Source organism: Nyctibius grandis, chromosome 4 (genome assembly GCF_013368605.1).
Source record: "Nyctibius grandis isolate bNycGra1 chromosome 4, bNycGra1.pri, whole genome shotgun sequence".
NCBI lineage: Eukaryota > Metazoa > Chordata > Aves > Nyctibiiformes > Nyctibiidae > Nyctibius > Nyctibius grandis.
The window spans coordinates 87,353,499-87,379,342 of NC_090661.1; the positions used below are offsets into that span (position 1 = coordinate 87,353,499).

Sequence of the window (25,844 nt, forward strand, 5' to 3'; positions counted from 1 at the left end):
GCAAAAAGAGAGATGATAAATAAGAGGTAAGACAGGTGTTTCAGACACACACAGATGATTAATGGTCTATCTCATGCTAGAGAGTTCAGAGAATCACTGTAAGGGCATACTTCAAATTATGTCTTTCTGTCTGTCCATCAGTAGGACTGCACTGTGCTCTCTGAATGGTGTCCAAAGTACATCTAGGTGGCATACTTGCTCAAAGACTCATAGACATACAGATCACCCCTTTGAAGAAAGATCAACTTAAGCCTGCAAGCTAAATACAGAAAAAAGAACCATCTCTTAAACCAAGTTTTGACAGTTAGCTAAGAACAGTGCTTCAATGTAAATTAAGGTTGCCTTCCAGTGTCTGTCCTCACTCCCATCATAATCCTATTCATCTACTTTTTTAGCACATCATAGCTTGAAGTTTTCTTCAAATTCTCAGGTAAGCAGCATGAAGAGAACAGCTGATCAAATGCTACTGTCAGTTACTGGAAATTCACTGTTATTACACAACGTAGGAGCTGCGTTTGTAACCAAGCTTGCATGTTTTAATGTTAAGTATCTACATCTTAAAAGAAATGCTGCCAGTTTACAATACATAAGCTGTGGTTGACAACATCATATCCAAGCCAACACATCACAACTGCAGGTTAGCTGGAAGATAAGAATGGGGTTCAAAATGAAAACAAAAAAAAACCCAAAAAAACCCAAAACCCAGCAGTGAGACTAGCTTTCATATACTGAAGAGGTACTGAAATAAAGCTATTGCCTATTATGAAACAAGGGAGGGAACCATCCTTTTCTGACAGCACAAGACTTATGACATAGCTGCTAATGTTTTAGCTAAATTAAACCTGGTAATAAAAGATGAAAGTAATATAAGCTTTTTTTACTCTGAGGGAGGTGCTTTACATTTGCTTTCCATGTATCAATGATTTATTTGAAGTATCCCAGTCAAAAGACAACTATCTACTTCATAAAAACAGGAATCAGACTAAAAAGCAGGTATAAAAACAGAACACTTATTTACACTTAATTAAAAAATAAAAAGGTAGCTGGTAATGCCAACAAAGCATTTTTCCACATTTCTTTCTGCTCTGTTTTAAATCTACTGAGAAACAGAAAATGATCTCTTATTTGACAACATAAAAGTCTTTAACATACAGCACCATAATCTGCAGGTTTTAGTTTTTTTTAAAAAAAAATTCTGTTAATACTTTGCAAGCTACAGCATATAAAAATGGGACAAAGACAGGACATCTGGCAGGCCAATCTTTTGATCCAACTTTGCATCAATATGTCACTATATACAGAGACCAAGAATAACCAAAGAAAGTTATGGCTCAGTAGACTATTAGACATAAGTATTTCAAAACAGGGATCTGCAGTGGATATATCTTAGTTCAGTGATCTTAAAGGAGGTTTAGATCTGGGAAGAAACTGTTCCGCCATATCCTCTATTTTGTTCTTCTCCACTGCAGCTGCAGATTTGTTCTCTTTATCCTTTTTGTGACTCCTTTTGTGCTGGGATTTAAAGAAAATGCCCAATAAGTTATCCATGTTGAGAGTACAAAGAAATCAAAGACTACTTGCTCGTATACAACGCAGTATATAGTGTTCTGAGAAAAAAAAGTCAGTAGAACTCCTGAAAAAGGTTCCTAATGTTGCATTGACTAAAGAGATCTATTGTAGACATCTGGAAGTTCAACAGTTACTTTTAGGGGATCCATGACAAGTAGATACACCCCACTCCCCCCAAGCCTAATATAACAGGGGTTTACACTGATACATTGGTAGAGCAAGAGTGTCAAAAGGAAGGAAGTAAAAAGATCAGTGAAGAATCAAGAATGCTAATATTTCTGTCGAGCCTCTAAGAAAATACTCCACATCTAATTTCGACTTTTCCATTCAAACACACATGTTTATGTCGAGTACAAGATGACAATTTTTTTCATAAAGGATTATTTGCTGAGGAGTTTTCTACTGTCTGTCCAACTTGTCAGAAATTCACATTATTTTATCTGCTGTTAACTGTTACCAGAATTTGCTGTTGCTTTAGCTCAAGTTTAACAAATCATATTCTACAGGATTTAAAGTTGTGAGACTACACTAAATGACAGTAAGTGACTTGAGACTACAGCACTATTATGGAACAGTAATTTTACTTCACTCCTAAATACACAGCTGTGTAGAATGCCTGTGGAAGTTACCTGGAAAAATGGAATGCCACCATTTTTGTGGCAGCATATGTTTGTATCCACTAAGGATTTGTCAATAGCAGAGCTTTCACTGGATTCTTGCAACCATTCCTCCTCTTCCAACAGGTCCTAAAACAGACGTTTTCAGAAAAGTGTATTTAGCATCTGAATTTCCTAGATAAATGTACTAAGCATGATGAGATCTACAAAAGACAAGACACTTCCATTTTTGAAAAACAGAAATGAGAGTCTCTAATGATGTCTTCTCTTATTCTTCAAGATATTGTTTTTGTCAAAAGCTCAGCACACGTGACTCCAAGTACCCTATAAAACACAAAGGCTACAACAGCTCTGGGGTTCTAGTCAACTCTCCCCATTGGCATGAAAAAACTCCTGAAGATGAAAAATCTTCTTTGAAGAGCCTCATTTGCCATTCATGCACATACCTGATCCGCATTATTCTCCACCTCCTTGGTCACACTGTTTAGCACAGCATCAACCTTTGGTTGCTTTTGCCTTAATTGCTCCAGTAGAAGTTCCCGGGGTTCTGTTCTCACAAGTGTGACTGGATAGAAGTAGTCTCTTCTCTGTGGAGTTGTCCCTTTAATGAAGATTATACACTAATGAAAGGCACTATTAAACACTTTCAGCAATTGCTTTAATTACAGATCCTCAATTTTACATTAGCTCAATACAGAAATCATGCTTTGTTCAGTCATCATTCTTTGCATGCACCTTAAAAAAGGTGTATGGCTGCTCGTTACATTAGATCCCCATTAACCTTCACCTATGAATCCTGCAATTCAAATTGCTTTCTGTAAGACCATTCTGTCCCTGACCCACTTTAAATACCTGTTGGAATATCCACTTTAAGATCCTCTTGCAGGAAATCATTAACCTGAGTCAGTCCATGCTGTGCCTCCTCATTAAGTGCCAGCTTCTGCTCCAGAAGTATCTCCTGATCAACCTTTATCTGATCAAGAAGGCCATTTAGTACCTTCTCCTCAGCAGCCTTTTGTCTAACAATATGGTCAGCAATATCAGCTATTGCTTTACCAGAGTTATCTTCATTTTTCTGAAAACAAAACAAAAAAAAACACCCAACCAAAAACACCAAGTTAACAGGAAAGTTAAGGTTATGGCCTCTTTTCTAAGATGTGGTGCATGATTAGTGACATGACCTGAAACGAAACAATTGAGAGACCTCAAATTGAGAGGTTTCAGTGCCAGTTTTACACTCATTTCGAGAGCTATCTTCACAAGAGTCAGTTTCTTAGAAAGTACGATCATTTTAGAAAGCTACTTATAAGAATAAAGATGATGCCATCTGGTTCAGATCAGACTCCTCATGCTTCTATGCACAACCCTGCACAGAATGTAGGATTTTCACTTGAATATCTTAAAGCAGTAGAAGCTTTGTGCATTTGTAGGGGAAAAGAAGGAAAACTCATTTTTAGCCATTCCCATTGGAATGAAACTCCTGAAGTGATGAGAGGACTGGAGCATCTCTCACACAAGGAGAGGCTGAGGGAGCTGGGTCTGTTTAGTCTAGAGAAGAGAAGACTGAGGGGGGATCTTATCAATGTTTACGAATACCTTAGGGGCAGGTGTCAAGAGGATGGGGCCAGACTCTTCTCAGTGGCTCCCAGTGCCAGGACAAGGGGCAACTGGCACAAACTGAAACATGGGAAGTTCCATCTCAAATGAGGAAAAACTTCTTTACTTTAAGGGTGATAAAGCACTGGAACAGGCTGCCCAGAGAGGTTGTGGAGTCTCCTTCTCTGGAGATATTCAAAACCCACCTGGACATGACCCTGTGCAACGTGCTCTAGGGTAACCTGCTTTGGCAGGGGATTGGACTGGATGATCTCCAGAGGTCCCTTCCGACCCCAACCATTTAGTGATTCTGTGAAGTGGTTCAATAGGTATAACAGATACAGGTGTGCCTTGAGACTGCAAATGCTTTTAACACTTTTTTTTCCTTATGAAAGTTAGCAAAACATTGGATTTTCCTATTTCATTACCTAGAACAATAAAACAACAAGGCTGGGAAATTAAAAAAAAAAATTAGAGAAAGAAATTCTCAGATAAGAGGCCAGAACAAGCAGGTACCTAAAAGAAATACTTTCTCCAATAATGTTAATCCATTTGACCAATAGTTACTTGCATCCTCTAGAATATAGTCTGTATTCGATCATTGAGTGAATCTCCCAGGGACTTTACTGGTAGATAAAGCTTTAGAATTAGATATATACTACCAAAAAAGATGTAAAAATTCAAATTACAAATGGAAGTTAGCCACATGGGATTAATCAAGACACCATTTTTTGAGGTTATTTGCACTTTACATTCAAAGTCTTCCTCTTAAATTAAGCTTTTGATTTCCTCTAATTGCATCTATTTAAGCTGAGTAACAGGAGTCTGCTGTGACTGAAACAACACAATTTAGTTCTGACTATAAGTGAGAACTTATTCACCCTAGAAATTCTACTGTAAAAGTTTGTCTCAGAATGTTGTATTAGACTACAAACGACTATAGGTACCTTTTGTAAACATTGAAGTTGCTGTTTCTCATCATTGAAGGACAATAGCTGCTGATTGGTAAAGCTGACTATCTGAGCAGTTGTAAATTCACCCCATTTATCAGTATCCTGAGACACATTTTTGAGATTGCCGAGAAGTTGCTGACAGTGGTCAGTGGATTCTTCTAGCATCATCTTGTTTTCAGCATTTATGATCCTGAGCTCTTGAGAGAAATTATCCAGGGACGCAATAAATCTGCTGTGATTGGAAGTTGTACTGCTGACTAGGTCTGTAGTTTTCCTGGAACAACATATTTTAACAGTTCAGAGACTTTTGAAAGGTGGATTTTAACACATTCTACATTTAGAAATATCTGAGACCAGACCAGTGAAGTAGTGCAGTTCTCTCAAACCAGTTAATTATAATGCTGTCGCTCTATTTAGTAAATTTACAAATTGCAGCACTCGGAGCAATAGGTTTGTTAAATCCCCCAAACCAAACAAAACCCCAACAATTTTGGCAAGACCTTAGTTATTCGGTCTGCAACTGAATGAAGCATGCTGCAATAGATACACTATTATACTTCAAGCTAAGCCTTCATGGTATGAAGTTCTGAAGTCCAGCCATATTGAGGGCTGCTCATCAGCATATTGCCCTCAAAACCACAGTCTCTTATCTGCAATATGCTCAAGAGACAAGTTTGAGGAAAAGCCTAGTAGAGCTACCTTTTACTCTGGGGAAAGGTGAACTATGATCTACATTCTGCGGCACAACTCAGCTCTAACATACAGGTCTTGTCCAGAAGATTTTATAAGCATATAAATATGAAGAGATCTAATTTTGCGGTCCTCTTCATACATGGTTTTATCTTGCATCAATATACACCAAAAGTAATCTGCTCCTTACAGGTGAACATTTTCTTGCACAGCAGCGACAGTGGTCTTCAAGCTTCCATTTTTTGCAAGTACATTAGTTAAGTTCTTCTGAGTCTCCTGAGCAAACAGGTCAAGCTGGCTTTGCAGTGAGGACACTAATTCAGCTGCACTCTATTAAGAAAAATGTCATACATTTCACTGTTATTCTGCACTTTTTAACATTCTTAAAGGGTACTTGAATGCCTTTATTGAAAATGCAGCAAATAAAAGAGCTTTGTCATCCTAAAGCTGAAGGTACATTTTTTGTTTAGAGAAGATATAGGCACTTGGCTTTTGGAGACATAGGCACATATACTGGACATGCTTGGAGCAAGGGTAAATTTTTGTTGCCTTCCTACATAAGCTTCTTAAAGCAGCCCAACAAAGGCTGAAAAGAATTAGGATCAAGTTACTGTACTAACATTTATTCTGAAGCAAGTACAACAGTTTACTGCTACAAAGAGTTTAAAATCAAAGCAAGCAATCACACTTGGTGTTAGGATTTATTCTTACTCTAAGGATACCTTTGTATGTGCCAACCTCGTAATTTCCACTTCTTCTTTTAAATTCTCACAATCATTCTGCAGTTGAGCAAAAACACTGGCTGTTTCTTCCCGTAATTTTTTCAGAGTGAGAGAAAGATCTCCAAAGAAGGTATCCATTTCCTTTTTATGATCCTCCATCTTTGAAAAAAGTTTTATTTAAAGTTAAATATTTGTCTGTAGGTAAGACCTGGATCTTTTCCCTAGCATAATTTATAGAAACAAACTCTACCCCCCCAAGGAAACTGTCAAAGGCACTAATAAAGTACTGTGCATAAAAGGTGGAAAATAAGACTTAGAGCAATCTGAAGTTACAGACTAGGACTTGGTGGGGGCTTTTCCAAACACAAAATTTGGCATGTAAGGTAGAAAAAATAGGAAGACAGAGACAAGATACTTGGTTAAGACAAGAGCAAGAAGCAAGAGCTGGTGAGCCATGGACTATTTGCTGTCTAAGTCTGAAAGCCAATAAAAAGTCTCTGGACAAGGGGAGTTGATTTCACATGAGTTGTAATTGACAGAAGGGTGAAGTTTTTCAGTCAGAGCAACAGGTCACTAGGAACAAAGACTTGGTTTTGACAAAACAGAAAAAAAGGAATGAAAGAGTGAGGCTGCAGTTCTACATAAACATTATGAGATAGACTAGAACTAAAAATGGAAGCAAACGACTTATTAATAAGTGCAGTGTTGTCTGCACATATGGTTATTGTTAACAAGATACAGCACATCACATTCCCCAGGAATCAAAAGTGACTACTGAAAAAGTTTGGTATGCCAGCAGGAGAAATTGGGAGTGATAAGGCTTGTCTAAATTGGTTATTTTAGATTTTTAAAATACAGGAGAGACTATATTAAGGATATTAACAAATATTTAAGCATCCGTGTTTTACCATTCTTCTCTTGCATTTAGGTGAGCAGTTGTGCCAATATAGGTAACAAGCAAATACACCACACTCAAAATTGGAAAAAAGTCTGAAAGAGCTAAAAGGTAGAACTCATGGGACACAATAAAGGAGAAAAGGCCAGAGCAGAAGTGGAAACACTTAGACACACTGCAGAAAAAACACCAAAGGGTTATCTGTAAATGAAATAAAATAGAAGAGCATAAGGTAAAAGACAAGCTATGTGCATTACCTTGTCAGCCACAGCAGAATACTTCTTCACGTTACTCTGAAAGTGACAGTTTAGCCCCAAGACAAATTCTACCATTGGTGTCAAGCTATTTAATGCTCTTCCTAATCCAGATGTATGTTCCTCCTAGGAACAGCAGTTAAAAAAAAAAGTAAACCAGGATATGACTGTTCCTTCATCTACATTTGGAAGAAGCTACCCATATAAATATCCATGTACTCTGCTATTACAGTATTTGCTATATAGTACATTACAGCTTGTGGTGGTGACATGGGAGGGGAAGTGGGGAGGGACATAATCATGGCCAAGTGCTGAAGCAGAGACAAGTAGAGAGCATCAGGAAAAAAGATACAATATTTACAGAACCCCCTTTGAACGAGAACAGTTTCATATATTTAAGTAATATAAGAGTATGTAAATTTACTAACAATTAATCTCAGCAGCTCAGCTTTACAATCAAGTGACAGATTCTCATGTTGTTTTATTTTTTCAGACACGTGAGAAACTTCAGTAGACACCAATTCTTTAACAGAGGCAAAAGATGCTGTTACAACTGATGCAAGAATAGCAGCTGCTGAAGAACTGGTAGACAGGAGGTCACCTACAAAAGAAATCAAGAAGTGTTACAATTTTTTTTTTTTTTTTTTTTTTTTTTTTTTAAGTTCCACTCTAAGATAGGAACTCTTTATTGCGCATCACCTTATTGCCTCTTACAGCACAGGAAGGCTGTAATCTGAACTGTAATCATTACATTGCTTGAAATAAAGCCTCTTCCACTCACTAAAACTGATCCGTTTTAGGAAACGGTCTTTGGTGCTACTGTTGCAAAAATTCAGGATGATATAATGATACAAGTATTACACTTACCTAGAAGATTTGTGTAAGATGTCAACATCTGTTGCTGCTTCAAACTGTTTTCACTAACTGAATCTTGTATTTTGTTGAACAAAACATTCATTTGTCCAGCAAATGTATTTTGGACGATAGCATTGTGTTGATCAACTGCCTTCTTACGGTCCAGTTTCGCATGGAGACCAGATACATCTTTTGTAGTTTCTTCAACTGTACTAAGTAACTACAATTTTTTAAAATTATTTTAGTCAGTCTTTAACAAGAAGTCAAGCATACATTATATAACGAAAAGCAACTGCAGTTCTGAGTTAAAGGAGAAGTTATCTCCCTAGAAAGACAGGTATTTCCCTTTACATCATTCAAATTACAACTGTTCTTAATCCTGGTGTTATGTCATTTATAGTCTTAGAACACAGGAAAAAGTTACCTGCTAGAGACCATTTGTTCTAACTTTGAAATTAAAGCATTAATAAAGGACATTCTCAGTATTTAAGAATTAAGATATTATTTATCACAGAACAGCTACCAAAAAAAATTCCTGACCACTTCAACATTTTCTGAAAGATTTGACAGTAAATATATTCTTTAATAGTACTCAAGCAAGGGAATTTCAGTGCTAGTTCTGTGATAAATAATTTAGAATTCAAATGTATAGTGGATTCTTGGTTTTGTAGTCAGCATAAATAATTTCTGTACCGATTTCTCTCACACAAACAACTCCACAACTCACATGTAAAAAACTAGGGATCCCCTCCCAGCCTTACAGGAATCTGAGTAGAAAGAAATTTTCATGTTGACTAAAGATACAAGTTTCATCCCTTTGCAGTTTAAATAGCAGGACACTGACTCTCTCCCCCCACATCATCTGTTTTGATAATGACGACCAACCTACAAACACATCAAAACCATACCCTAAAATATAGAGGTGTCAGGGCAACAGTTTCCCTTATTCACTCAGTGCGTGTAAATTACTGCACACATCTCTGCAAAGCTTTTTGCTATTTTTCTACCCCAGTTATATATAACTTACTCTTTTGTAGGGCTAGCCATAAGTCTCTAGTAAAGAAAACTACTTGTTTTGCAGAATAACTCATGACGATAAATCCTGCAAAGCACTGGAACTCTCATGACAACCTGGCCTGAAGGAAAGGTAGCTCCAGACCAGACAGTGTGTTTAGCAGTCAACTGGCAATATTACCACAGAGAAAGTCCTGCAACCTTAAGTAGCTTTTCATCATAATTTAATTTCTAGAGAGCTAATCCTAGTTTTCCATCTTAAATTCAGGTTTTGTCACACTCGCATCGTGCTTTAGCAACAATGATTTCCTTGAACAGCCCATGAAACTGCTGAAGATGGGAAGCTACTGTTACAGTTAGGTGCAAGAACTATGACAACCTTGCTAGCTGTGCCATGAAGTTTTTGTTCAGTGTTTTCCAAAACTGAAACCACATATTCTTCTTCAGCCAGATGAACTTTGGTTTCTTGCAGATCTTTTTGTGTTTCTTCCAGTTCTTTCTCCTTGATTTGCAGATCTGTTTTACACTGTTCAAGTTCATTTTTACTAACTGTGAATAGTTCGGTGATCTAAAGGGGAAGACAAACATCAATAGGGCAACACTGCTTTTTATAAGTTCAACAGTCCTGCTTCACATCTCTCAAATTATGTCACAATACCAGAAAGGCAAGTTGTCATCTACCAATGTAGTTTCAGCTGTAAGGCTCAGAAGTCTTAAGCCTAGATTATAGATTTGTATAGTCTCTGTATTCACTGAAAATATCACAAACCAACACCATTTTCACTGTAATAATCCCTTGCTTTCCCAACTTAAACCACAAGACCAAACAATTGTTACAGCACAAGAAAAAAATCCCACTGAACAAACCTAAGCAGAGAGAATGAAGAGAATCAGTAAAGCTGATTCCACAGAGTAGTCACGTATTCCAGCAAATTAATATCTGCATTTCTTTTAAAAAGGAAGCTCCCATTTTCTGTGTCATTTGTTAATGAGAGCTCATCACTTTCTCTCTGCCCTCATTCTTTGCTCCTAAGCAGGTATCTGTCAACTAAGATGATACCATTTCACAAGCAGATTTTTGATGAAAACCCAGCAAAGCAAATTAAAAGCAAGGTGGTAGACATTAAAAAAAGCTTTAAAAATAAATATTGTATTCTGCAACTTAATATATGATATTTCAACTTCCTAACTTCAAGGATTAGGAAGCTTCCACTCTTGACTAATTAGGGAACTTTAAGAACAAAAACTCTTCAGACTGTTCTTTGCTCAAACATTTTTCCTCCTTTCCCAAATATTTCTTTCAGTTTTTGGCAGATTTAAGCCATAGTTGAGAAACGTCACTTACCTTTTTCACTTCTTCCTCCATGACACTGATTTTGTCAATATAATCTGCAATTTGTTCTTCCTGAATCGTCAGCTTTCCATTAAGGGCTCTCAAGCAAGGATTAAAAAAAAGAAACAAATAAATTAGTCAAATAAGAGCCGGTTTCAAGATTGTCTACTGTTTTTTATACTACATACAGAGAGGAGCAGAGAAGCCTACTCTTCAGGCTTCTATCTGTGTAATTAGTTTCTAAAGAACAAGTTGACCAGTCAGTTAAATTCTTCTGACTATCTTCAATTTTCTGGTGTGAAAATAGATCTGTAAGCATTTCTGTATAAGCATAGGTACCAGTATCTGAGATTTGTTGTTAGTCATTTTATAGAAATTTTGAAGACATACTCATAATTTTCAAGGGAAATATAGACTCCATTTTTTTCTCGTGCAGCAACAAGGTCTCGCTTCAGACGCTCAATCTCTTCAGTATATTCCTGCATAAAGAAACAATCCCATGTAAACCTGAAAACTTCTACTTTGGTTTCAAGATTTAGCTTAACAGATACTTCACAAAGATAGTGCTCTATGGAAGTTTTGCATAAGCACCAGAGCAAAGCACTTCACTTCTGTTCCAAGTAAGTTCAGTATAGCACCATTTAATTTCATACCATTAGATATATGTAGAGCATTGAAACCTCCCATTTGAATCATACTTGGTTGCGTATAACAGCTTACAATGGGAATCGCAGCCTCTTTAGTAGCAGTCAGCTACTTTATATTGGCTCTTCATTTATACTTACTGACAAGTTCGCTTTAATTCAGGCACCTTCTATGGAATGAAGCTGCTAACACAGCAAGCCCAGAAAAAAAAGGAAGACCTAGTCTCATTTAGTGGCTCTCCACTACCTTGTAAACAGGTAATCCATAAACAGTCATAGCTAGTAGCAATAGCCCTCTCTATTCAGCTTTAGTCTTAGCAACAGTTTCAGTATCTGCAAAGAGACTAATGCTGTACCAGTAGAGCAGCTTAGATTGAAAGCATCAGTTCAGTGATTAAAATCACCTCAGAAAAGCACTGCTACTAGTTATAGCTTCTCCACACCTTCATAATTCCTGCATAGCAAAACCTACGTTAACAGAATCAAACCTAACCTGTAACTTAATTTGTGAAGATATATGTCTAGCGCTTACCTTAATAAGAGCTTTTTTTGTTAGCTTCTGATTAACTTCAGGCTTGTTCATTATGTTCTTTGCTCTGTGGGCATATTCCAGTGTACTCAGAGTTTCCTGTGATAAACAGATGTAACACTAGGTCAAGCTGAAGAGTTAACTCATATTTTTGTATCATTAACAAAATATAATACCTTTTTTAGGAACAGATTTTGAGACTTAAATTTACCTCAAGATTTATAGATGCAGGAGAAACTGTGGCAATTATTGATGTTTTTGTTCGTCCTCCAAGAGAGTCTTGAAGGATTCGTGTGAGTTTAGATTCCCTGTATGGAATATGTGGGGCTCTTTCTACTAGAGCAGTAATGACTCTTCCTAGTGTCAAAAGGGACTGATTGATATTTCCAGCTTCACGAGCTCTTTTGTCAACTGCCCCAGATCGACCAATGTTTTCACTTCCTGCAAGATCAACCTGAAAGACAAGAGGAAGGACATGCTTCTGTCTCAAATCACCCCGAAGAATGCTTGCCCCATAGCGTTGCAGAACACAACACAAATGAACTAGCTTATGAGTTGTTCAGGAGACATTGGGGTAACAAACGAGACAGGCGTTTCTCAGTGACAAATATAGTTCATATCATTTTATGAAAGAATTTTTCCCCTTATCAGAAAAAAAAACCCACCTTAGATTATCAAGAGAATGAGGTCAGATTATTCTAGTTCATTACTTTAAGAATGTCGTCGATGAAATTTAGTTCATATACTTACCAAGTTTAGCTTGCCAATTTTAACAAGTTCTTCTCCATCTATTGTTGTTTCTTTCATATGGATGGTAATCGAAAACACAGAGTGGGAACGGCTATAAAAGAATTCAGTTTCAGAAAGACATCCCGTTAAAGCCAAATGATCTGCTTGCTACATGACACTGCTGCAAGTTAGGTATTGGTGCTCTTTTTAGGGAATACATTTGGCCCATTAATTGGGACTTACACATTTTCAATACACAAAGTTATTTTACTAAGTATATTTTTGTGTGTATACATATGAAGATGGTACTTAAAATCAGTGATGAAGCAACTGGATGACATTGACCTCATTCAAGCCTGGAAAATTTTATCTTATTTCAAGCAAAACCAAGAGATACACTTTGGTTTTGTTTACATTTGTGTGTTCTCAACTCACAGACACGTAAAGAAAACTAGATTTTTTTTTTAGCCAATACACTAAGAACAGTTTTACAGAAAAGATTAAGAAATTTAGTTTTCTTTATTCAGGCTAAGAAAATCAGCAAGTAGCTGAATCCAATATTAAAAATTTAGAAGTTCAATTCAGTTTTCATTCAAAACAGTAGTACAGTTTAAGATTAATTTTAGCTTGAGCTTATTCCTTTAATAAGTTTTTACAATAGAAAGCTGACATATATAGAAAATCATAGATGCTAAATTACACCAGTTCGTGCATAAAACAGTTCAGACAGAATGAATTCTCTAAATTCCCTGCCGTTTCAGATGAAATTAGTTCTGTGTTCTAATCTGCAGTAGCCAAATACCCATTCCCTTGCACCAGTAGACAGATGTGCTCAGTATATCTTTAATTTAGAATATGACATTGCCAGCGTGTCCCTTGCTTATTGTGACACTGGATCACTACTTGTTCACAGTGACATAGATATCACATCTGCAGTTCAAGAATGAGAAATCAGTAACAAACAATGATAATTTTGACCAAGGTATCTCTACTAGATTCTGACTACAAGCTGCAATCATATGAAGTAGCCTGCATTGCCATACAAAGAAACCCCTCAACCTTATCCCCAACTTCCACAATCCAGTTTGCAAGTGTTCAGAAGCTGGGGTTTGAAAAGAGGGTCTGGTGTTGACCTGTAAAAAACAGATCTTAGCAGTATTTTGAAATCACAACTTCAGTAACAAATTCTAATACACCATTTGCTACTGCTGGTGAGGAGAGGAAAGGATACGTGAGACTTTTACACCAAGTTTTTATTTAGTCAACAGGACTGGCAAAAAAACCCCAACCACCCATAACAGCTAGAAAAAAGACAACCCACCTCTCTAATACAGGTATATCAGCTAAACATCTTCCAAACTTGAAAGGAACACAGCCTTTGTTTTGAAGACATACAATATCTACTTCAGAGAATATTTATCTCATGCTAGTACATACAATGCATTTCAGTTACGTATCTGTCAGACTTCTGCCTTTTGTTTCCTGAGGCATACAAAGCTTTGAAAAAGTTAACTTCTTAACTTTGAGTTATAATTAAATTTCAATATTCTAAATGCCAGATTAAGAACTTTCTGCTACTTAGATCTCAGCTAGAGTTAGGTGGAATGCCAGGGCTACTGTTCCAACTCGACACTGCATACTAACAAGGAATATATTCATAACAAAGCATGCAAACTCTAAACAAGAGGGGAAGTTTATGTAAAAAATCATGCAGAGAGAAACAGCTTGCCCATTGTTAAGATGAGAGGCATTCAGATTTTATAATAACCCTTCATACACATATTAGAATCACCCCACAGAATACGATAAGGAAGAAGCTCTAACTATGGCTTTCTAACCCACATTTGGCAATCTGATCTGCGACACACAACGTCAAGACCATGCCAGGTTTGCACTAGCTTCAACATATTTTACTTCTTCAGTAAGATCCTGTTTAATAAAACAAGAACAAAACAAAGTTTCTGAAATTGGGAAGATTTGTACCTGGAATATGCATTCATGTAAGTAGCTGCAGTCGTTCTTTTTGCTGCACCCCTTTCCAGGATTTGGTAGACTTCATTTTTGTTGTGTACAGTTATTTCTTCCAAGCCTTTAATAATTACACCCCTCTGTCAGAAAATAATGCATGCTTATTATACATTTCTCAACAATCCTGAAAGCCTTAAGACAACAAATTTTGGAAGACAGCACTAACCTTGTTTCGAGGGTCATCAAACATCTGCAGTCTTTCCCCAACATCAGGAGTAGGATTCAGAAGATCAAAAAGCTCCTCATTATAGATCTCCAAAAGGGAGACTTTCACTGAAAATTCGGTACCATTCTCCATGAGTTTTTCAAATATTTGATGCAATGTACGGGGTATTATACCTGCTAGTGGATCCTATAAATTAAAGTGAATTATTTAATATATAAGTGTACTAAAAGAGATTTGGGGGTGGGGAGTGGAATTTTAGCTAAACAGCCTGATTTGATATAAGCAAGAATACCTTGGACAAAGATCATCTTGCATATAAAGATCACTAAGATTTGCATGCATGCATGAAAGTTGTAAAGTTTTTATTTTCGTATAAATGAATAAGACAAATTGTTAATTTACAAACATTTAAGGAAAGTCAGCTTCGGCATTTGAAAGGCATCAACTTTAGGTTTTCTTCTGCAATTTCTAACTTGGAACTAGAGTACAGACAAGAAAAATCTCAGGAGTGAAAATATACCTCTTCCCAAGTATATTCCTGATTGGGTGACCGCTCCCCTTCCATTGTGAAGGTCTTACCAGTGCCAGTTTGGCCATAACTGTGAGAATAAAAAATTAAAATGTAAACAAGAAACTAAAATTCAAATAAAATTTCCTTATAATAATTATAGGTATACTTACGCAAACACTGTACAGTTGTATCCCATAATAACTTCATCCAAAATGGGACACACAACACTCCGGTATACATCAATCTGCTTTGCCTGAGCTCCAAAAACCTGTTGATGCAAAGACAACACATCCCATTTACCCATACAGTGATGTATAGCATCACTCAGTACAGTAATCAGACCATATTAATGTATGAGCTTGTTTCTAGAAGTCCCCAACTTGACAAGCAGTTACCATATCAAATGTGTAAGTCTTTCTTGATGTCTTATCTGTCACTCCTCCAGTGCGGACACTAACTTCCTTTCTTGCTTGATCACAGTCTACAACAGCATAGGAGCTTGCTTTACGTTCTGAGGCATTAAAAGGCCTAAAAAGACAGGAGATAAGAATATTGGATTGATATCATTACTAACAAGAACATAAATTGACAAAGCAGTAATATTACTCAGTTTAAGGATCCAGAATAGTATAATTGGGTAAAAGCAACATAGACCTTTTATCTTAATTGTTTAAGGAAAAACTGCTGCAATTTGGCAGTTTCCAGACCTTGTTTCTCCTTCCACCCACTGTGGAACAACTCAAGTATCTTTTAGTTTTTACATACTATTTTTTAACAAGTCCATAAACACTTTTAAGATCATTCAGATGCACACACAGCTAACTTGCATTAGAAAATGTTGTTCAGTTGCAGGAGGGTGGAAGTTTACACACATCAAATAGTTGTATAAACAAGAACCTTCAAAAAAAAGGAAAAATTTATACATGAAAGTTAAGGCAATAGTGAATCAAACTAATTAACTTTAAAATTTTCCTTTTTTTTTTTATTTTGCATTGCCACAAGCAATGAAGCCTACATCTCGCACTGATGACACAACACTTGAAAGCACCAGAAGTACTAATAGACCCTACTAATAACAGAACAGTAGACAGCAATAGCAGAACCTTTATAATGCTGCTGCATTTGAATAGAATTTGCGAATTGTGAATAGAACTTAGTAAGACAGATAAAACATCAGATTTTTGGGGAAAAAAGTCCACATACCTTTTTACTTTGATTGAGTTTTAAGTGAAGTTTAATAGAGGTATAATAAAAGTTTAGAAACTTGATGGTGAGCATTTTGTTTCATCACTAAGTTAATTTAAACCTGGTGCCCACAATCTTCCTTGAAGGGGCATTTGCAACAATTTCTCCCAAAAAGCATGGAAATTACTATGGGCTGAAAACTAAAAGCATGAAATGCTACCTTATTACTCATTTAGCAATGCTACTGCACTGCATGTCTGTGCTACCTGTATAGTTGATTCAAATGGTCAACTTAAAATAGAACTTCTACAACCGTAGTAATCTTTAAAATATTTTGACAGTTAGAGGCACTTCGGATGCTGTATCTTTAAACTATAATGTAAAAAAAAAAAAAGAAAAGAAAAAAAAAAAGATACCACAAGCACATGGCATCTCAAGTTTCCTGACTCTTGTGGCTAACATTTCCTCCTCCTCATAGCACTGAGGCTGAAGCGTTAGATTCTAAACAGACCACTGGACACTTCGCTGCAAGACTGACTTGTGACAAGATGATCACTAAAATCTTGTTCATAGGGGCAAGTTACAGCTTTGGTTTTGTGACTTTTAAAATAGTAGGAGGCCAAACAACGAATATATTCTGCTCTGTAATGATATAACAGTGAAGTAGTCAAATGCAGGAGCCTCATGGTATGATGGCCCACAACTGTGAGATTAGAGGAAGAATTCAGCTAGGCTGGAGCATACACGCAGATCATTGCTATGCGCCACTGGACATGGTGACATTTGACCACAGGTTCACCCCCTTAGGTCTGCAGCATATTAACAATGCTAATGCATACATTTTGAGTTTCCAAGTTCATGTTTTAACAAAGGACAGTGAATGTGTTGCTTGAAAAGGTTTTTGATAAGCTCAGACACACCAGATTCTGGAAGCAAATTAAGACGACTGTATCTATCTACCTGTTTGCAAGATAAGTAGAACCTGACTGATGCATAAGAAAAAGGAAAGGTGAAAGGAACATTTACTAGTCAAACACACTGAAGCTCTATTAAAAAAGAAATGCTGTACAGGAGGCAAGAGCAAGGATGAGCTAGAAAGTTTTTAGGGATAGAGACTAAATCCTGATACAGGACTTAGTCTATGAGCTGCAACAAAAGCAAAACGCTACACCACAGACAACTCTGATGCTACTGTCATATTGAACATTATATTTAATTAAATATACACTAATACTTAGTGAGGCTATTAAAGAACAATTGAGACTAATCAGATGAAAAAGAAAATGATTGTTCTTGACAGCATTTCAAACTCAATTGCTTCAATAAAGTTATTGTTCTTTTGCAATAGCCTTGATTTACATCAACACTTTCACCAATCCCATAAGATTCGTTTCAGCAGCTTTTTAGTTGTGTTGCAAAAATAAGAAAAATCGCTTTTAATTTCCATTTTCATCGTGCATCTGTAAAAGTAGATCTTCCAAGTGTGAGGATACAATGATTTCAAAAGGCATTAATAACAAGAATATGTAAGCTAACATTTGCAGTTCTGACTCAAAAATAAAAACTTCCAAAGGCATTTTTGAACACTATTCTTAACCAATTAGCAGTATTAAAGTGTTGCTTGCTAAAACTGTAAGAACATTTAAGATCCAGTATCAGTGAGCAAGTCTTCAAATTCACCTCAAAATTACAACGAGAACCTAACTGTATGATACACGAAATTTGTCATATCATATCAAACGCTAAATTCATCTCATCGACCAAGGTAGCTGGTGATTACTAGATAACAAGTTGACTCCCACAGCTTTTTATCTGAATTCAGAGAATCTGCATCACTGAAGTTATACGAAAGATTGCTAAGTGGGTGTAGTAAAAATTTTAATCGCTGTTAAATCGTAGCGGCTTCCCACAGAAGAACAGAGAACATAAAAAAATCAGTTTGGATTTTTTGTGTCTTGAATATCAGTCATACTAGCTCTCATCTAGCTTTAGCCTTCCTATATACTGGGCGTGCACTGAATCAGGTTAGGAAATTGCAGCTTTTGCCTTTTTAAACTGTGAGAGATTATTCATAGCAGCGTTAATTTTGCGGAAGTGCCGATCATCTGTTGGCTGCACGGGTCCGCCAACAGCGCATAAAATTAATGCCTCGGACAGGCATTTTAAAGTGCAGTAACGAGCGCCGTTTGGATGTAACAGCGGCCTCTTTAATAACAATATACTCGGAGGGACACCACGCAGTTCGCTTCCCCCGGAGCCGCTGAGCGGCACCTCGGCAGACCCGCGGGCTGCCCCGTCACACGACGGCGGCCTGGGCTCGCCGCCCTCCCCGAGGGGCCGCGCACAAACGTTTCAGACCGAAGCCCCATAGGAGGGACTTTACGAGGAGGGACCTCATGGGCTCCCCGCGGGCCCCTGCTGCGGGCCCACCTCCAACGCTCGCCCGGGCCGGGGATGGGGGGGGAGGGGGAAGTCCGCCGTGCCTACCTGCACCGCACCACCACCTGGATGTTCTTGCCCTTCTCCTCCTTCTTAGCGCCGCCGCCCTGGAAGCTGAGGGAAGTCATGGCGGGCCTCAGCGCGAAACCTGCCGGGGGGAGAGAGGCGAAACGCTGACGGCGTTGCTCCGGGGCGCCTGGGCTCGGGCCAACGGCCCGCCACTCGCCTCAGCCGCCGCCGCGCGCTCCGCCGCCGACTTTGAACCACGCGCCTCCCCCCGGCCCGGCCAATCAGCGGAAGCGCGCGGGGCACCATGGGACTGGTGTTCAAATTCTGGTGGTGACGCAGGGGCACGGCGGGAACGGCTGTCCCGCCTCGTCGGGAGCGCACTGCATGCTGGGGGCTGTAGTGCCCGGGCGGCCGCTATCACGGTACCGAGCGCCGGTCCCACTGCTGTGCCTGGCAACCCCCGCTGGCAGCCGCGGCGCGGGCGTCACGGCAGAGCGACGACGATGATGAGGCGAATTAGACCGGACGGGTCGCAGGATGGCGGGGAGAGGCGGATCCCGCGGTCCGGGACGGGGGCGGAGGGGGCGCATTTGCGTTACGGCGCCTGACCCGGGCCCTCACACGGCTGTGACGTTCAGCCTGACGTCAAACTCGAACCCGCCGTGCAGCTGTTTTTTGCTACCGCTCTCGCTCCCGAGGTGCAGGAGACAAATCTGCGCCTCCTGTGCAGCTGCCGCTGCACGTCCGTGTGTTTGCGGGCAGCCCAACTGCTCCCCTCTGTTACCTTACTTCAAGATTCACCTCATCCTGGCAATCTTACATCACAGGCCAAGCCCTCTGGCCATCCATTCTTCTCTCCTGCTGGCTCGCCAGTTATACCACGTTTTCTTTAAATGTCACGTTCAAAATCAGACAAGAACACCAAGCCCATGCCCAGCGGTGTGGGAGCATTACTTTGACTGGTCAAAAAAAAAAAAAAAAAATCTTATTTCTATTTACACAGCGGGGCACAGCGTTCACCGTTCCCAGCAGGGCACCCTGCTGTTCCCTCGGTCAGCAGTGACCCACCGCTGCTCGCCACGTTTCCCGCAGAACTCTCATGCCAGGCAGTTGCTATGCCCCAGCTGTGGGGTTCAGCTCCCTGCCTGCAGAACTCTGCTCGGGTCCCTCTGCTCCTTGTGCGTGCTTTAACTCGGGCTGGTCTCCAGCGCAATTCATCAACGTCACTCTCAATTCTACACCTAACTTTCAGCATGTTTACAGGCTGGTATTGGCCATTCAATTAGTGGGAAAATCCTATGTGAGAATGAAAATAAATAATTAAAGGCTCAGGACAAAGCACCGTGGGTGCACCACATACATCCTTTTATTTTGAAACTAGGTGATGTGAACCACTCACCAAGTACAAGTGTGCATCCTCTCACTAGCAGTTTAATTTATGTCACCCTAGCTTCTGTGCGAGAGCCTCCTTTGAGACAGTATTAAAAGCTTTGCTAGGTGGAGATCTATGACAGGATAACAGGTCTCGTGGGTAGAGAGGAAAAAGCAGACATTAGAGAAGATTTCACCAGTCTGACATGCTTTGTTCTCAACAAATCCGTACTGGCTCCTACAGACTGTCATACTGTCATCTACCTGTTACAGCCTACAGTGCTACAGTGTTTTGCTGTTGTTGTTCTAGGGCGTGTTGTTCTATCTGCTGAAATTCAGATTACCCATCTATAATTTTGCAGGTTCCCCTCCCTTTTTTTTTTTTCCTCCCTAAATTGGTTGCTTTGAAACTTACACCTCCTCCATGAGTTCTTAAAGTTAATAACAAATGAATCCTAACCGGTAAGGCTTGCAGTAATTTTTCTGACAGTGACATGAAGCAGCATCACATTATGCTCCCCTACCATTTATCTCAAAAGTTAGAACAGTGCCAGAGCCAATCAATCTTATACTAGGCATGAAGAACAGGATCTGAGAAATACACACATTATTTTTATAGAAAAGGACATCAAGTGTTGGATTCCTAGTCTGCTGTGAGCAGAAATTGATTCAGAAAATATTAACATTCAACAAATTCGTCTGCCATGCTAAATATAGACTGATGATGACACAGGAAAAGAGCTATGAAATCTTTATAGTGATTAATAACAATTTTCATTTCCAGCCTTTCTGAGCAAGTATTTTCTGTTTGCTCCAAGTAAGACTTTACTGCTTGCATGGCACTGAAAGCAATACAATCTTAAAGTATACATAGCATATAAATATATTACACGGTAATAAAACTACTTTGCATGGACAGACATTTGGAAGTTCGTAACTGCCAGATTAATTACTGCCCATCAACATAAATTTTTAACCTTTTGGCCTCAAACCTAGAAATAAGACAATGATTCTGTAGAAAAAGCTTGTCACAAGACACTTAAAATTTATATGCATAGACAACCAAGGAATCTGTATTTTCTAACAGTCTTAGAGCTTAACACTCCAACCAAAATGAGTTTGGTGGGCTGGTGTTACTAAGACATGCACTTTTTTCCCCTCCAATGAAACACTAAAGATCACAATAACACATTTTGTTTCAGTTACGTGAAGATTTAACCAAGTGGGAAAATTAATTCAAGATAAAAGCGATATCCATTGCAAACATATTGAGACCACCCTCGTTCTTACTTGCTTTTTGTATTCCGCTCATGCTAAGAGCAAAAATAATTTGTAGAGACAATTGTGTAGGAGCTACTGCTAGACTGAGAAGTCAAATGCAGGTACACAAACATAGTGAATCTTTACCTTTTGCTCTGTACTCCTTCATACGGATCATAGAAAAGAAGGAAGCACTGGAAGACAAGAAGTCTTTTCTTCTCATTTCTGCCTGTTTGTTCTTTTCCAGTATGAAAGTGGAACTTGCATTAGTCAGAATTTTGCTCAAAATATAAACATGTCTCTCTCAAACACAGAAGAAAACAAGACATCATTCAAACCTCCATTTAAACAAGAAGAATCTGTTTAATTATTGGGAGTTGAATCTGGCCGATAGCTACATTTGCTATAGCTGCAGTAAGTGGAAAACATGTATTTCTGCTAATCAAGTGAGCTTAAAAAATGCATATAGTTTAATAGCTGCAGCTCTGTTTTACAAGGTCAATTTATAGCATAGGTCGTACATCTTCTAAGATTAGGTAGAGCCTAAAGATACTAATACACTATAAACACAAACTGACTAACAGGGAGCTAGCATTTCACAAGCAATAAAAATAAATACGAGAAAAAAGAAACAAGAATACTTAGGATAGTCTTAACAGTGGCTGAGAGAATGACCTTTAAGAAGGCAGGTACATAATCTGTGACAAATACATTTTATTCTTTTTTTTTAAAGAGAGACAAAAACAGTACAGAAAAATAAATTATGTAATAATACACATAACTGCCAATGTAATGACTTCAGTAGAGATCACTAATCCTCACTTATTGATCAAAAAGGACAGTTTTTCACTAAAGCTTGCCCACAAGAAGTCATTGTATTATAGTGATATTCATAGATGATGCATGTCTCAAAAAAAAAAAAAAAAAAAAAAAATCAGTGTTTTCCTAGGATTTATATCAGATGACCTGGGTAATTATAGGTATGGAGGCCTGACGAATAGTAAAATTGTTGACACCAAATATTATTAACTAAGAATTAAGAAAGGTTATAATAATGGAGAGATATAATTAATACAAATTATAAGTTTGGGTGAGACTTCTTCAAGGCTTAGTAACACCTGTTTTGATTACCAACATGCTACACAGTGTATGAACTGAAATGGGCTACAGAAGGGACTCCACATGCAATTACCAGTGAAGAATTACCAGCAAGTAAACCTCTTTGTATTGTACATTTTAAGAGTTTAATATTGTTTAATATTATCAGTGACACAGGAAAAATTTACTGATTAATTGCATATTCACATTAAAGGGGAGATGACCTTCACCTCAGATAAACATAAAGAAATTTCTAGCCTTTGAACACCTGTCCAGTTGGCCAGTAACAACCTAAATGCTGTGTTGTCCACATACAGAAAGTTAAAACAAGGACTTACACACATGCTGTACTGGAATATTCTCAGCTGAGGACAGGGTTCTCCTTCAGTTAAAGCAACACGATAATTATTTCACTGTTAAAAATTAAAGATACAATGCAATAACTACCTTATTGTTAAAAATTAAGGACTCAATGCATATATAACATGAGTGAAAACAGAACTGGTTTCAACTAACCAGGGAAAACGCACAGAATAAAGGATCTCTTTTTTCTGCATGTATGCCAGATCACTGTCCATCACAGACACAGATGGTAGCACTTTTACATCTTTTTATATTTATAGTCACCATAATAAAAAATTAACACCACACGTAGAGGGGTGTATGCATTTGTCTAATTAGCTCAGAGTAAAGCTAATAATTTCCCATACACTTACCTATTTTCAGTTAAGGCATGCAGCTGGATGACATCCTTTACATAAAAAGAAAAGAAACAATGAATGGGAAAATTGGAAACTTACACACTTGACAGGACCTTGACATTCAACAGGAAATGTCTCCTTGGTTTCTTTATTATCTTTTGACTTTAAGATTTAAAAATCTAATTAATTCAGTATTTTTATACTGAGAGTAGTCAACAGGCAATCTCTTTTCATATACGTCATAAATATATATTTGTCATGAAATTGCCAGTATTTATTTTGGAGTGGAAATAACAATCATAAGCTATGCTTTTTTCAGCCTGAGGCCAGTTTGCTACAAAGCCCTTTTATATACAATTAAAATCTGAATTTAATCCAGAATTTTAGCTAGGTGGAAAAATATGCTTCCATTAGAAGCATATCAAGACTGTACTTGAGTTTTACATTTGCTGTCTCTTAGCTTTCAAGAGGAATATAAAATACTGGTTTTATTCTAAATTATTTGTAACCTGCCTACCTTGAGGATCACGTTCCCTGCACTGTACAGTTATGTCACATATCCTGAAGAGCGATCTTCACACTGCTACTCTGTAAGGCTTCTTCATGGGAATTTTTGAATAATTTCCGCACTTACTCTAAAAAGTTCATTTGATCTTTTGGACAACACCTGTTTTTCCACTAGGGTAGATGGAGAAGACAGGACTGAAAGCACCAATTGTCTATGAGCAATTAAAGTTTCATGGGGAAGAAATCTTAGTTGCTGGACTACACTAAGAAAGGAATTTTACTGAAAGTCCTCTTTACTTTTGCTGATGGTGTCGTATTAATATCTTTTAAACATGGAAAAGATATCCAAAATAGTGGGTGAGTGTAATTTTGGCTAGTATAAACTCAAACAGAGAAAGGTTAGATTATAAGAACACAATCTTCTCTGAGTAAACATCAGTGCCATTGAACAGCCACTAAATAAGCTTACAGTGGATAAAATAGGTGTAAAGTACAGTGGGTGTGACCTCTATTGCACACCTCTGCCGCAATAATTATGCTAGAGACATGAGGAAGTGTGATCTTTCATCACCACATCTACAGAAGCAGAAGTGCTTTCTTTAGATGCAGCTATTAGCAGACCACCACAATTTTGCTGGTGCGCTCTACTTTGCTTTCCCAGGATTGCCCCTGGGCAATATACTAGGCAAGATGTATTGGGAAAGGCAGGATTTATCAGAGCAACTAAATATACATCAGGCCAGCATTAGCTAATATATACATTTGGCTACATTAGGCTAGAAAGCTCTCTGTCAGGACCTGAAACAGGAATAAACTGCCTGAAACTCTGTATACTATTATAGCTTTCACCCCCAAATGATAACTGATACAACATGCCTGTTAACAACTGGTGTTAACAATAAAGGCAGAAGCATTTCTACTATACACCCAATTTAAGTAACCGACTCCAATTCACAACCTCTTAATACCCCAGATGCTTCAGAGAGGGAGGAGGGAGATCATTAAAAGGCACTCATCTGGCAGCGTGCTTTCTGCCAGGCACAACGGTATTACCCTCTCTTATATACTGGCAACGGCAACGGGTCAGAAGTAAGATCTCACCATTTATCCTGTCCTCTTTCCCTCCGGCCTAGTCTTGACTTTTATGTACACTAGGAAACGGAAAAAACCCAGACTGCCTCAAACTAGAATCCCATGAGGACAAAGATATCCATCACTTTCACAGGAGTTAACATATTGTGTTAAAATTAGGCTCCCACACAGTTCTAAATCCAGCCAGTTAATTTAGGTGAAAGCTACCAACTGCCTTGCTCCAACCAGGATTAGTTAACTTGACAGTTCTGTACCTAAACTGAGGCCAGAAGTGTGGGTGTACTTGATGTAGACATGAGTGTTTTAAGCTGGGTAGCTCAGGTAAGAGTGTCTCTATAGCAGCACAGACTTGAATGGAAATCAGCAGCTGAATGTCAACCCAAATTCCCTGAGAGATTTTGTTGACCATATGGAGTAGCGCTACTGCCACTTCCAACAGCTAATTTGACTGGTTCAAAGCTACTTCCATTCAAAGCTACTTCCAATTCTTCTACCTTTTTATGACAGGAGGGTTCTGTAACTTCCAGCTGTTATACCACCTGTAATAAAAGGCAAGCAGTGGGGAAGTGTGAAGTGGTATCTCCATGGACTAAAATCAGGCATTAAATGTAGTGCAGTAATTTTTTTTTCTTTTTTAAGTTTTGAAATATAAGACATAGGAAAACATATATCTGAAGAAAGCACATTACTAGAACTGCAAACAGTGGGTTGTTCTGGGGTGGGTTTTGGCCTAGGAAGGAATTAAAGTAGCTAGCCACAACCACGACTTTCCCACAGGTAAATCTACCAAAAAAAAAAAAAAAAAATAAAAAAAACAAGGAAAAAAAAGAAAAAACACGGAAAAAAAAAAAGAAAAAAACAAGGAAAAAAAAGAAAAATATATCTCCCCAGAAACCCAAATATATGGAGTTATACCATTAGTTCAACCTTATTCAGCATTTACACCTTGTAAAGCCATCCTGCAAGGAGAGTCCTGTGCCCGAAGCAGCGGGGCCACGGTGCTGCAGACCTCCCGCGGCAGGTGAGCGGCGGCGGGCGGGCTGCCCAGGCAGAGCTCCCCGAGAAGAGCTCCCACAG

The 25,844-nt window shown here is 38.3% G+C and overlaps 1 protein-coding gene across 1 annotated transcript; it reads right to left on the reverse strand.

The window, feature by feature from the left end:
* Nucleotides 1-1,256: 1,256 nt before the first annotated feature.
* On the reverse strand, nt 1,257-19,197 carry KIF11 (kinesin family member 11). The gene is made up of 23 exons (XM_068399292.1): nt 19,165-19,197; nt 18,778-18,877; nt 15,501-15,633; nt 15,276-15,373; nt 15,115-15,193; nt 14,595-14,780; nt 14,384-14,508; nt 12,422-12,512; nt 11,883-12,125; nt 11,675-11,770; nt 10,889-10,977; nt 10,511-10,598; nt 9,545-9,733; nt 8,164-8,371; nt 7,725-7,897; nt 7,300-7,422; nt 6,148-6,306; nt 5,616-5,755; nt 4,730-5,009; nt 3,039-3,261; nt 2,633-2,787; nt 2,199-2,315; nt 1,257-1,512 (listed from the first exon to the last, which is right to left on the reverse strand). The coding sequence occupies exons 2-23, from the start codon at nt 18,855-18,857 to the stop codon at nt 1,387-1,389; spliced, it is 3,201 nt and encodes a 1,066-aa protein (XP_068255393.1). The 5' UTR covers nt 18,858-18,877; nt 19,165-19,197; the 3' UTR covers nt 1,257-1,386.
* Nucleotides 19,198-25,844: the final 6,647 nt, after the last annotated feature.